Raw genomic sequence first — 14,938 nt, forward strand, 5'->3', positions numbered from 1 at the left:
AGTTTTTGCTGTGTACAAAGAGCCGTAGTTAACTGACAAGCTGAGCCATATCGCATTAATTATCGCTGGCGATACGTCCGCAATATTAATGCGATATGGCTCAGCTTGTCAGTTAACTACGGCTCTTTGTAGTAAATGCCGCTCCATCTGAAAGCAGGTGATGGCGATTTACTACTAATCAAGGAACCGGCTTTACTGATGAGATGCGCATAACAATGTGATGCGATATATCGCCCAGCCCTACTTTTTATATTGTTGCGCTCATACAGCAAGTGCTTCTGTATAACATACTATTGCTAATATGTTAGCAAATGAGTATGTTAGCAGATTAGCTTTTAAAAGCTAAGTTTATACTAATAAAAGTGTTCACATTGAGATTAAATGAAAGTTTTAAGTTAATTGTATGAATTAATGTACTTTGAATTTCAGAACTTAAAAAAAATTGAGGCAATTGATTTCCTTAAATGTTTTGAGTTCTGCCAACTTATTCGGGTTTACAGTGTACTTCATAGATTTGAGTTATATTAATTGAATGGACTCAGTACTATTAACTTTATTTACCCAAGTTATCTTAACTAGGGATGTCCCGATCAGGTTTTTTTGCCCTCGAGTCCGAGTCATTTGATTTTGAGTATCTGCCGATACCGAGTCCCGATCCGATACTTCTATAAAACATAAAAAAAGAATAAAGAAGAGCGAAAAAACAGATCCAGGATGTTCCTTATTTTTTATTTAATTCACCTTATTTTAACATTCAACAACTCTGTTAACAAACAGAGCACTTCTGTGAGGTAGCTTGAACAATCAAGTAATAAATAACATAAATTCTTCACTTTTGGTCTTTAGTGCAACAGTAAATATAAAAAAAAGTCTAATATATAAACAAATAGCACCTCAACTTAAAATACCCGGCAGGCATGTAAACAAATAAAAAATAAAAGTGCCACAGTGTTTGCAAAGCCAGTAATGTGCTTTTAGGAACTGCACTCATATGAACCAAAAGTTATATAAATGAAATTATTAATAAAATAAGCTTCTTGACAAGTCTTTTCTCTTAAATGTATTTGAAAACGAAATAAAGCAATGCCAACTTATCCATTATAGAGTACTCTGTCTGTACACAACCCGCGGTTCAGCCGCGCGTGACAAACGCTGCCAGTGTGAAAGCAAAACGCGCGTGTCCTGCTCCTGCTCACCATACGCACTGCTCCTGCGCTGACGCTCTGCTCGCGTGCAGTGTGAAACCGGCGTAACTATGTGCCACCGCATAACTATAGATGTGTTAAAAAATAATGAGAATATATATACATATATATCCGAGTCCTGATCGGGAGGTAACGTCCGATTCCGATCGAGTCTGAAAACACGTGATCGGGCCCGATTTCCGATCACGTGATCGGATCGGGACATCCCTAATCTTAACAATAAGTTATTGAGTTACTCGGACACAAATCAAATATTTTGTTATGCTTAAATTGTTTGAGTTAATAAACTTAAATGATTTAAGGCAATCGGTTTCATCAAACGGTTTGAGTTGAACTAACTCATCAGGTTTTACAGTGTACAAGCTGTTCTATGTCAAGCTGAAATTGTCTGAATTATAATCAACTGGATTTTTACACAGAAAAACAGATGGAATTTAAAACTACATGTTGCATATCATTGTAATGAATTATGAAGGAATCAGTATGCAGGTGTTACCTGGAGAGGGAACTCCAAATGATAAGATCAACTGGAACAATTGAGACCAACTCAAGAAAATATTCCACCAAAAAAAACCTTAAGAGTGAGAGAAAAGTAAACATTACTTAATTACTAATGAATTATAGGATTCCAACTACTCTGCCTGTATTGCACCTGCTCTCTCTCTCTCTCTCTCTCTCTCTCTCTCTCTCTCTCTCTCTCTCTCTCTCTCTCTCTCTCTCTCTCGTTCTGCTTGGTTGTTCATTTTGTAATGTTTAAGTGCAAGAATCATACGGATTTTAACTTCTGGATAATTTTTTTCTTCTGTTACATTTCTTTATACAGTTCTTTATCAACACTCAGTAACACATATTACATAAGGTTAATCCAATGCCGTTTAGTTGAATAAGGTTAACAGTCTTAATTTTGTCCAAAACAATTAAGTTAATTAAGTTCAATTATCCTAAAATTAATATTTTTACATTCAACCAAAACAAATAATCCATGAAACTGGCATGGATTAACCTTATGTAATTAACTTAAATTAATTGAAATAAATAATGTTACATAAATCCAACGTAACCTAGTTATGTGGGACCTGTTGACATGAAAAAGTTAATTAAAGCCAACATAGCATTTTTTAGAGTGTAGAGCTAATAGTATTTTGCAACTCATATAACTCATATTGGGGTAAAACAATAAGAATGTGCTCACCTAGAGTTTTCAAGCATGAGGAAGCCCCTCTTGGCCGCTTCTGACAGAATAGCCTTATGAAGTCAACTAAAAATCAAACATTAACACACAGTTATAGGGCTAGGAAACTTGGCTCTTGTGTGTTTGATTATAATTTTTGGTAATTGTAGAATAAAAACTAAATGTATATGATCAAAACCCTTAGCCTGCCACTCAGCTTTAACAACACTGTTAGACCTTACCGGTTTTTTTTACAGTAAAATACTGGCAACACTGTTGCCAGTAATTTACTGTTAATTGTGCAGTTCTTTACTGTAATCTACAGTATGTTACTGTAAAATGCACTAAAACTCAAGTTAACTAATTTCACTTGCAAAAACCTTAAATTGACCAACTGTCATTTACATGTATTAAACTAAAATGTATAATGCATTAATAACGTGAGCAAAGTATTACTGTGAACTTATTTCATTTGAAACCACAACAAAACTTTTGTAAATAAAGAGATTTCCACTGGACCAGCAACTACACAGTCACCGCCTGTTAAATAAAGCAACATGCAGCATATCATCAATGTTTCTAGATCTTCTCCTGGACTGAAGCACAGGCTCTACTCTTCTGCACAATGGTGACCCAAAAAACGAAATTTTACAGTAAACTACTGGCAACAGTGTTGCCAGTATAAACCTGTTTCATAACTTACAGTTTATTACTGTTAAAATATATTTTGTGGGTGTGTCTTTTTATCTTACACTGTTAACCCTTTCAACACCACAGGGAAATCCACACTACAAAGAGTAAAAAGTAACACTGAGACAGTGCTGCAGTGAGATAATTAAGGGAATATGTAAGTGATTGTTGAGCATTAGTGATGAACACCTGCTGTTAATAAGCAGAATCATTGAAGAAAAGAGAAACACAAGAACAGAAAATAGAGAAACACAAGAACTACGACTGACTTCCAGCCATTACACATTATTACACTTATTATTAACCAGTATGACTTTGTTTCTGTCATACAGAAATTGTTATTGAAAATGTTTGTTTGAAGTTACCATTATAGAGATCAGTGCTTGCTTTAGTTGGCATGCTGATGCTAAAACATTCATTTTTCTTTTGCTGCTTGAGCTGTGTTTTTGCAAGTCACACTTGTGCGCACACAGTTTATGAATGATTGTGGTTGTAATGCTTATGATGACAAAATCATCATATTGCCTGTTCATTCACTAAGGAATTAATTCTTATTCATTCAGAGTTTTATCCTCGATCAAAAGTGTTACATTAGCACCACTGTGAAACTACAGCAATAAATTACTATGACTCATTTTTTTAACACATCATGCATAAACCAAAAAAAAAACAGAGCTACACTGTATTTTAGAAACACAGAGATAGCACAAGTTAGCACATTAATCTCAACAATGGTGGCAATATTTCTTTTTTATTATTATTATTCATGCAGCAGTGCATGCTGGGAGTTTTATATTATCCTGGATCCCAGCATGCATTGCGACATGACACTTTTCACCATTGTTGAGATTCATATGCTGATTGTGGATATCTGTGTGTCTGAACCAATTAGGAGTAAAATAAAATTGAATAAACTATATGATTGTTATTTTTCAGAAGACCTGATTATAAAAATATTGATTTCATTTTGTAGATACACAGATTTATGCTAAAAATGACATACCCATAATTTCAATTAATATATACAGGAAAAATCTGAAAATCAGATAGTCCAAGATGATTGTGACATCATCATAAAAGAACAAAAACACCTGATCAACTATCTCTTGACTTTTTCTTGCCATATCAAATGTGTTTTATAAACTCACTGTTACAGCAGTCAGAGAGAAATGAAAGGTAAGAAGTCAATGGACAAGAGACCAACTAAAGCAAATACTGATCTCCATTATGGTGACAACAAATTTTATTATTACTAAATCTCTGTTAATTCTCAACAATAACTTTTGTACATGTATGAAAGAAAAAATCGTAAACTGGTTTGTAAACTGGTTTCACACTCAGTGTTACTGGAAGTCAGTTGTAGTTCTTGTGTTTCTCTTTTTTCTGTTCTTTTTTCTCTGTCTTATCAGTGTTCATCAGTTTCTCAATTCACTCTCTTCTTTTCATTCACTCTGTCAAGTGGACTATATTAGTGAACTAATGTAGGGAATAGTGAATGAGGGTATAGGGTGTGATTGGGAAAACAGCCTCTGAGTGTCGATTTGGAGCACTGTTCATTTACAGTATATTCCTGTAGGCTATTTTTGTTTTCTAGGGTATATTACTGTTTTAATGGAAAATGGTATGATACTGTCTGAATTACGGCTTTTTTTACAGCAAGGGTTAACAGTGAATGTAAGGAATCAAATCATACAGGAACTCTTACCTAAACTCAGGAAGAGACACGACAACACAACAAGTCCAAAGAAGTTTCTTAGATGTCCACTGGCTGTATCATGTGCTCTCTTTCTCCAGCCATATGTAAAAAGAACTAGAGGAATAAATAAAAATGAAATGTCACACAAGATAAATGATGTCCTGAGCAATAACAGGAGGCCTGACTTAATCTGTACCAAGGAAAGTGAAGGTCAACACATGATCATGATATTTTAGAAAAGGCTACCGTACATGCAGTAAATTAATACCTATAAAAAGTGTAATTTTATTATTTTGTAATGAACAATATTTCAAACATTCCACATTTAAATGTTTCTACTACCTGACAGATTTCACTATGTTCTGAGAAATCACACGTGTCTTTGTAAACAGCAAAAAAAAGAAAGTAATCCTGGGATACTATACACTGTCTGTCTTTTAATCATTTTGATTCAGGTTTGGACGACAGGATTTTAGAAAAAGAGAGGGAGGGGTGAGATTTAATGGCTGAATTCTGGCCAAGTCTGATGAAGTTAAAGCAAAACAGGTTATATTTCATAAAGCACTTTTAATGTCAGAATAATGAACACGACCTCTGATGTGCACTGTTAAAAAAAAACTGTGAAATTTACGGTAAAAAAACGGCAGCTGTGGTTGCCAGTATTTTACCGTAAAAAATAAGGTAGCAACCTTTTATGTTTTACGGGATTTAAATTTACGGGCAAAAAAACACAATGTAAAAAAAACCCTGTAAAATTTACAGTAAAAAACGTCAGCTTGGTTGACAGTATTTTACCGTAATAAATATGGTAGCAACCTTACTTTAAAAAAAAAAAAAAAAAAAACCTTCAGCAGGATTTAAATGTGTGGTAAAAAAAAAAAAACATCAGCTGTGGTTCCCAGTACTTTACCATAAACAATACAGTAGGAACCTTTTAGTTTTCACGGGACAACCATTATATTACATAAACCGATAAATGTTATCATTAAATTTCACTAGAGTATTAAAGTCTGCTTTATATCTTCGTAATACACTGATAACCATCATTATAATACAGGTTGTAAAAAAGAAAAGCACACGACGATTTAAGTATACCATTAGTTTTCCACAAACTGAGGCACATGTTAATATTTAGAAGGTGCACAGTGTCATACACACAAACACAAAACACCATCATGGTGATACACATGACTACAAATAATGCCATACACATTCATTAAACAATATATGATGTAATATAAACACCAAATGTATAAAACTGATAACAAAAACCAAGAAGAAACATAATTATTTAAATGAAATAACATCAAATGTGAAGTGTCACACAGGGAATTCTGGGAATGTCCATTTAGAGAAACAACAGGAACAGAAAAAAGAGACGAGCAGAAACACAAGAACTACAACTGACTTCAGCCACAGCCTTAGATGAAATCAACTGAAGATAAAATACAATAAATCTGTGAAGATCTCAGCAGAGGAGGATTAAACAACTCCACAAACAGCATTACCAGCTTCACTTAATACTAACCAGACTGACTTTATTTCTGTCAGACGTCTACAGTTATGTTTGAGAATTAACAGAGGTTTAGATGTTGATGATTTATTGTTTCATTTGAAGTCACCATGATGGAGATCAGTGACTGCTTTAGTTGGTCTCTTGACCCTTGACATTCTGACATTAGTTTTTCTCTGCCTGCTGTAACTCTGTGTTTATAAGACATGCTGATTATGGCTAGGAAATCAGAGAGAAATTAATCATGTGATGTTGGTTGTGTATCAGTGATGGCAATCACCATGTTTGATTCACTGAGCTCTTGTAGAGTCTTATCTTTGATTAAATGTGTTATTAATTTTACATTATTGATTGTACTAGCCCTATGATTTAATTTTTTTTAAAAACATTGTGCATGATAATGGTTTGACCTGCTGTATCTTTCAGACACACACAGACATCAAGAGTCAGCGTATGAATCTCAACAATGGTGATGATAAAAGTGCAGTGCACTTGATGGAGCCTCCAATCAAAACTCATCAGTATCTCCCAGCATGCATTGCAGCAGGAATACATTATGCTGAATTGCCTTAGTATTTTCTTTTATTATTATATCTGCTTTTATTTTTGATGTTGTTTTTGTTGTAGCTTTTTAGTAGCTTGTTTTGTGATGTTCAGAGTTTTATCTGATTATTGTGTTGATTGTCACCGTTGTTGAGATTCATACGCTGAATCTTGATGTCTGTGTTGGTTTAAATTGAGCAGTAATTCAAAACCTTTTTTCTACACCATGTATTTTTAAAGTTCTTCAGATTATCTGTTGCTCGCTGCTGGCTTACAGAGATACTATATACTCAATAATATGAAATATTTATTTTTAATATTATAATTAATATTGTCACTTTGCTCATAAAGTGAGAGATAAGACTCTTTATGAGATCAGTGAATCAGGCCACAATATGATGATTATGTCATCATTAACCTGACATCATCACCTGGTCACATTTTCTCTCCATGATATTCATGCCATAACGTTTGTGTTATTGTTTGTGTAACTGTTACCACACAGTTAAGGCAGTCAGAGTAAATCTAAAGTTAAGAAGTCAAGGGTCAAGAGACCAACTAAAGCAAACACTCATCTCCATAATGGTAACTTCAAACTTTATTATTTTCAATAAAACATCAACGTCTGAACCTCTGGTAATTCTCAATAATTAGATTACAGGAAACCACAGCTGGCAGGTTTAAATTTTTTATATAAAAGTTCAGTTCAATGTTCAATGCCATAAAACCTAAAATATTATTACCGTATTTTTTACGGTAAAGCACTTGCAAGCTGCTAGTTTTTTACCGTAAACTTTAGTTCAGTGCCGTAAAAGCAAAACAAATTCTACCGTATTTTTTACGGTAAAGTACTGGCAACCACAGCTGCCAGTTTTTTTTTACGTAATATTTAGATCACTGCCGTAAAACCTAAAATATTACTACCATATTTTTTACGGTAAATCGCTTGCAAACATTAGGATTTACTCACCTGAATAAACAACGACTGTGAGAACAGTAAATTCACTTGTTATTCTGAAAAACCTGATCCATGTTTTAATGTTGCCTGTAGACAGAAAGGGTTGAACACATCAAATCAGGTCATTTTATAATATTATTGCATATCCGTTCCATTGCTTGTACCCTACATTTAAGCATTGTTATAGGTTGGTAAGGACAGAGTGTATTTTTTCACCAAACACTACAAATTTCTTGACACATTCAATACATGCCAAGAATACAGTTAAAAAACAATCTAAAGGATAAAAAATTAGGCTGAGTTTGTGTTTTTAAATAATTTCATACTTCTGAATTTGACAATTAAATGTATTTAACCACAATAAAATTAATCACTAACAATATTGTCACACTGTAAAAAAAAATCCTAATTTTACAGAAAATCACTGTGATTTTTTGACGATCATTTTCTTTAATTTTAAATTGTACTCAAAACACTGTAAAATTACAAATAATATGTAAAATAAAAATTCAGCTGTTATTTTAGGTATTGTGACAGTAATTCACATTTTTTATACAGAAAATTGATTGTATTTTTCATACAGTATTTTTTCTGTTTTCTTAAATTACATAACAATGTATGTAAAATTACAAATATAATCTGTAATTTAACAGAAACAAAACAGTTAAATGATAAAATGGTCAAATGACTGTCAGCTCCCCAAAAAACTGTAAAACATCCTAAATTAAATAAACTGAAAAACACTGTTATTTTACAGGTATTTCCTGAATAATCACGATCAAATACCTTCACTGTAAAAAAAAAAAAAAAAGTAAAAAAAAGGGTCAGATGACTGGCAGCTGCGGCTGCCAAACAAAAACCATCAAATTAAAGTAAAATATGCTAATTAAAAAAAAAAAAAACCGAAAAAACACTGTTATTTCACAGGTATTTCCTGCATTATTATGATCATATACCTTCATTGTTAAAAAATCGTAAAAAAAAAAGGGTCAAATGACTGGCAGCTGCGGCTGCCAAACAAAAACCCTAAAATTAAAGTAAAATATGCTAATTTAAATAAAGTGTAAAAAACTTTAAAATAAATTTGATGTCACCATGATTGAGATCAGTGTCTGCTTTAGTTGGGCTCATGACCTGTGATTAACTAACTTCTGATTTTCTCTGGCTGCTTTAACTGTATTTAATTCACGTTTGTTATAGCAATAAATGCTAGAGAAAATATCAGATGATCTTGGTCATTCATTGATGATGTTATAGTCATCATATGATGATCTGATTCACTGATGTGTCAGTCAAATCTCTGAAAATATTAGCTTAGATTACATAATATGTAGGTGGAATTTAGCTTTATATAAAGTCTATAAATGTCATAATTTTTCACATAACTACGGTGGCCAAGAGAGCTCAACGCGCTGCAACTGAAGAAAACACATGCAAATCGAAAAACACCTGCACATTAAGAAAACATCTTCATCAGTTTCACAACACATGTGTGCTCCAAATACTCACAACACAACCAAATACAGAAACGCGCTGCAAAAGTTCACAACACAAACAAATCAGAAACGCGCTGCAAAAGTTCACAACACAAACAAATCAGAAACGCGCTGCAAATAGGACAGAACACAACGGAAATGTTTCCGGGGAAGCCAATAAGTGACGGACCCGGCTGGGACGTGCCAGAGAATGTCTAATAGGAAGAGAATTGGCACTCTCTGCTTACTTCCGGCAGAGCCCGTCTACGGAGAGCCTGTCCACTCCCTATTAAGCCCTATTGTACCGAATTTTGGTTGTAGTACCACCAGAGTTCCACTGGGGGCGCTTGCCATGAGTGCAAAATGAATGGGAGTCAATGGGGCTAGACGGCTAAATTTGTCTCTTTCACCCGATTGCCGTTGAGAAATCTCAGATGTGATTGTAGATTTTGCAAGTTCAACATGGGTTTTAGGTCGAAAGTTGAATGAACGAGTACTTATGTCGTTTTGATTTCTTACAGGTTGAGTTGTTGTTGCCCATAACACGCTAGCATTCTGCTAATGACGTCAGCATTCTGACGTCACTGACATTTTGAAAGACTTTTTTAAAGCAAATAAGTGACTCTAAAAAATCTAACACCCAGCAATGTGTAATTTCTTTGCATCTCCTTTCGAATACAACATTCAAATTACTAGACAAAAAATTATATCCTGAGAAAAGTGGATTTTGAGGGGTATACCGCCATTGACCTCCATTCATTCTGCACTCGTCCTGTGAGCGCCCTCATATGGAATCAGAGTGGAACTGCAACCAGTTCAAAAGCCGGAAGTGTAGTGAGAGTGAAACTTCTCGCCATATTAGACATTCTCTGCTTCCGGTTTCTGGACTGGCTGCAGTAACACGTCTCTGTCCATGCGGGGGCGCTCGCAGGCGAGTGCAGAATGAATTGAGGTCTATGGCGAAAAACCCTCAAAATCTACTTTTCTCAGGATATAATTTTTTGTCTAGTAATTTTAATGTTGTATTCGAAAGGAGATGCAAAGAAATTACACATTGCTGGGTGTTAGATTTTTTAGAGTCACTTATTTGGTTTAAAAAGTTTTTTAAAATGTCAATGACGTCAGAATGCTGACGTCATTAGCAGAATGCTAGCGTGTTATGGGCAACAACAACTCAACCTGTAAGAAATCGAAAAGAAATAAGTACTCGTTCATTCAACTTTCGACCTATAACCCATGTTGAACTTGCAAAACCTACAATAAAATCTGAGATTTCTCAACGGCAATCGGGTGAAAGAGACACATTTAGCCGTCTAGCCCCATTGACTCCCATTCAGTCTGCACTCGCCCGCGATCATCTCCAGTGGAATTCTAATGGAACTGCAACCAAGATCGATACAATGGGGCTAATAGGAAGTGCCAAGGCTCTCCGTAGACGGGCTCTGGACGTGCTTACAGCTGTCTACTTTAATTTAATTTAATTTATAATTTTTTTTTGTTGCAAAACATACAGAGATTACACGTTTATGACATACAACTTTGTATAGCCTAATATACAAAATGTATTTATAATATGTTCAATGTCATAAGAATACTAATCAGAAAAGAACAAGCTTAAGACTAAAATAAATTAAAGAAAAAAAGATAGAGAAAAAGAACATGAGGGAAAGATATTAATACATCAGTTACATTGTACACATTCATGTTATGTTAAAATAAGTTTCATAAGAAATGTTAGAATGAAGGGTCCAAATCATAGACAGTAGGCTATAGGCCTATAAGAGGTCCAAATATGAGACGGCGCCGCGTTGTCATGGGAACATCCCAGGTGAAAATAATGAGGAAATTACATTGGCTTTCGTTGCTCCCTTCATCAAGCCCGTTCCAGACGGCTACATAATGGCACACAAGTGCCCCGCTCCCTCCAAAGTGCCCACGTCAAGGGCTCTGCCGTCTGCCCTTTTAAGGGAGTAACGTTAGGGCATAGGTAATGCTCACGAGCAATAAAAAACGTCCCAGCCGGGTCCGTCACTTATTGGGTTCCCCGGAAACATTTCCGTTGTGTTCTGTCCTATTTGCAGCGCGTTTCTGTATTTGTTTGTGTTGTGAACTTTTGCAGCGCGTTTCTGTATTTGGTTGTGTTGTGAGTATTTGGAGCACACGTGTTGTGAAACTGATGAAGATGTTTTCTTAATTTGCATGTGTTTTCTTCAGTTGCAGCGCGTTGAGCTCTCTCGGCTACCGTACACAACCCTTGAAATATTGTGGCATCAGTATTATAACAACCTGAAAAAAAAAATGAAAAAAAGAAATATATTGTACAGGAAAAGTTTTGAGCTGGTTAATTTTTTTAGTAGTATAGAGACATCTAGAATCAACATATGAATCTCAACAATGGTGACAACCAACAAAGCCTTTTTGTGACTTTATAGTAATTCAGATTTGTTTTCATTGTCACCATTGTTGTGATTCATACGCTGATTCTTGATGTCTGAGTGAGTCTATATGATCCTGTCAAAACATTTTCTGTATAATGACTTCATTAAATCTGAGTATCACAGCACTGCAGGATCTTCTATAGCAGTTTTGTCATGCAAAATGAACAACTAATATTTAACGACTTAATCAGATATTTCACTTTAAGTGGTATTAATAAAGCAGGACACTACATGATGACTATTATCACTAAAAAGTGACCAACATCATCTGATCTGCAATCTCTTGGATTTGCTACAATTACAAATGTGCGTCAGAGACACACAGTTAATGCAGCCAGAGAAACTTAAAAGTTAAATACTAAAAGTTCAAGAGCCCAACTAAAGCAAACACTGATCTCCATCATGGTGACATCAAACTTTATTCTTTTCAATAAAACTTCAACTTCTAAACCTCTGTTAATTCTCAATAAGAATGTTAGTATGAGAAATAAAGTCTGGATTGTAATAAGTGAAGATGATGAGATCCTGAGAGATCTGGTAGTGTTTAATGTTCTGTTGGGGTTTAAAGTGTTTCTGTATGGTGTGTTTCGTGTGTCACCATTGTGTTGAAGAGTAGAGCCTGAGCTTCAGTTCAGGATGAGCAGAGAAACACAGATGTTATGCTGCATGTTGCTTTATTTAACAGACAGTAACTGTGTAGTTGCTGATGCAGTGACGTATAGTCACAACAAATCATGCATATAATTAACTGTGTTTTTCAGTAAAAAAATCAGAAAATAACTGTGTTTTAACTGTGTGTTTCTGTTAAAAAAGGTTAATGAAGATTTCTGTAAAAGTATTTTGCACTTATTTAAATTACATTTACATTTTACATTTACATTTATTCATTTAGCTGACGCTTTTATCCAAAGCGACTTACAATTGCTATATATGTCAGAGGTCGCACGCCTCTGGAGCAACTAGGGGTTAAGTGTCTTGCTCAGGGACACATTGGTGTCTCACAGTGGATTCGAACCCGGGTCTCTCACACCAAAGGCATGTGTCTTATCCATTCCGCCATTACCACCCCTACCAAATTAGGATATTTTACATGAATTTTACGTTTTTTGTATGGCAGCCGTTGCTGACAGTCATTTGACTGTTATTTTATGGGATTTCTTTACAATGAAGGTGTTTGATAGTAATAATTCAGGAAATAGCAGTAAAATAACAGTGTTTTTCTGTAAAACATTTAAGGAAAATTTCTGTAAAAGTTTTTTGCACTTCATTTAAATTAGGGTATTTTACTTTATGTTTACGTTTTTTGTTTGGCAGCCGTAGCTGACAGTCATTTACCGTTTTTTTACGATTTTATTTTTTACAGTGCACGCTAAGTCTTAATGTTGCCATCAATTTGCATTTACTGATCCCCTTAACAAAAATAATAATAATCAAAAACTTTCAATTCTAACATACCTTGGAGATACTTTAAATAAGACAAAGCCCAAATCAACATAACAGGCCTCAGAATATACAGAGCAGAGCAAGTGACGGTCTCATGGAGAAATCCTGGAACAGAATATTCATTGACAATATTGATCAAATAAAACAATTTAAGTCCCATCACCAATTTTTTTTTTTTGTGTAATTTTGTACAAAAAGACTAATAAAATCTGCCACATGCTTTATAGTGCTATATTTAAACTCCTAAACTCACCTTCAGTAAGACCCCAGAGGATGAAGGTGAAGAACATACAGACATTTGGAAAAAAGACCAGAGAAAGCTGAAGAATCCAGATTGTTCTGCTGTTGACTGGAGAGAAGATGCAGAATAACCACAGTTAAATGAGTGAAACACTTATAGTGACACATACAGTTAATCACAAGAAATAAAAAGGTGTTCCTTCCAAACACACCTGTGTTTTTTGATCTGCAGTAGATCAGACAGCAGAGCAGAAGTACAGCTCCAAATCCAGCAACAAAACAGAAAAACAACACAGTTATGTGCCAAGAAGAGAAACCTGTGAAACACAGACATCCGTCATGTATAACTGCACTGAATCAGTTAGCTATAAATAGTTATTGGTTTACAGAGGAATAATTCTGAATAATTTGCAATAAAAATATTTTGCAATAAAAATATTTCCTAAGGAATTCCTTTTTGCAAGTACTTATTTTTATTAAGGGCCAGATTTACTAACCCTCTTTTGTGTTAAAAAAACTACTGTCAGGATTTACTAGACATGCAGTAAAAAATTGTGGGGATTGCCCCCTGGTCTGGAAAATAATTTGGAAGGCCAAACAACTGGTTAACAATAGATTTAAAAGCATGTCAGTGGGCAGCAGATAACAGATTCTTAAACATGAGAATTAGATTAAATGTTGCAATGAATGACCCACACTACAAACTGGAAGAGGCTACACTGTTAGACCTTACCAGGCTTTTTTTACAGTAAAATACTGGCAACCCTGTTGTCTGTAATTTACTGTTAATTGTACAGTTCTTTACTGTAATCTACAGTATGTTACTGTAAAAATGCACAAAATTAAAACTGGAGTTAACTAATTTCACTTGCAGAAACCGACTGCCTTACATTTACCAACTGTCATTTAAATGTATAAATTAAAGTGTATAATGCACTAATAATGTGAGCAAAGTATTACTGTGAATTTATTTCATTTGAGACCACTAAAAAAATACAGCAAGAGAATAGTTTTTTTAAAACACATCATGAAAAAAAAAAAAAAAAAAAAAAAACAGAGCCACAGTGTAAAAAAAGCCCATTATTAGACTAAATTTCTTAGATTATATTAGATTATTATTAGATTAAGACTATTAGATTAAGTTTCCTTTGCTATGTGACAAAATTGACGCATTCGTCGCATCCGTCCAGCGAGCCAATCAGCGCCGTGGAAAAGACATGCAGGTCAGTGCTCCCGCCCACTGAATAGTCCAGGCGTTTTAAGCCAAAATGGGGGTCAACCGTGAACAAATTGCAACAGAATCAAACTCAACTGATTTTGTATCCTCAATATGTCCTGAGTAAGAAAAAAAAAGTCCCGAAGAATCCCATTAGGGGAAAGTTCAGAAAAAGACCCAAATATATCCTATTCATATGCCTATTCATTATTTTTCTCACATGCAGGGTAAAACATTTAACCTTTAGATATCACCATGAAAATTACTGAGTTGATTACTTATCAAGACAAACAAAAAATGTATTACAAGTTTTTTTTTATTGTTTGTTAACATGGACAAACGGTCCATAA

At 34.5% G+C, this 14,938-nt stretch overlaps 1 protein-coding gene across 3 annotated transcripts in view; it reads right to left on the bottom strand.

Moving 5' to 3' along the window:
* LOC309506898 (uncharacterized protein) overlaps positions 1–14,938 on the bottom strand; it is a 136,402-nt gene that overhangs the window by 114,445 nt on the left and 7,019 nt on the right. Inside the window, exons 4-10 of one of the 3 annotated variants that reach the window (XM_082180908.1) lie at positions 13,585–13,689; positions 13,386–13,481; positions 13,145–13,237; positions 7,789–7,863; positions 4,772–4,876; positions 2,398–2,463; positions 1,702–1,779 (exon numbers count right to left, since the gene is read on the bottom strand). The exons of 1 other annotated variant lie outside the window; for it this stretch is intronic. In XM_082180908.1, the coding sequence (XP_082037034.1) occupies positions 1,702–1,779; positions 2,398–2,463; positions 4,772–4,876; positions 7,789–7,863; positions 13,145–13,237; positions 13,386–13,481; positions 13,585–13,689 (618 nt within the window). The remainder of the gene's footprint in view (positions 1–1,701; positions 1,780–2,397; positions 2,464–4,771; positions 4,877–7,788; positions 7,864–13,144; positions 13,238–13,385; positions 13,482–13,584; positions 13,690–14,938) is intronic. One more of the 3 variants, XM_082180907.1, reaches the window with a different exon arrangement.

This window comes from Leuciscus leuciscus (genome assembly GCF_965113295.1).
Source record: "Leuciscus leuciscus genome assembly, chromosome: 1".
Taxonomy (NCBI): Eukaryota; Metazoa; Chordata; class Actinopteri; order Cypriniformes; family Leuciscidae; genus Leuciscus; species Leuciscus leuciscus.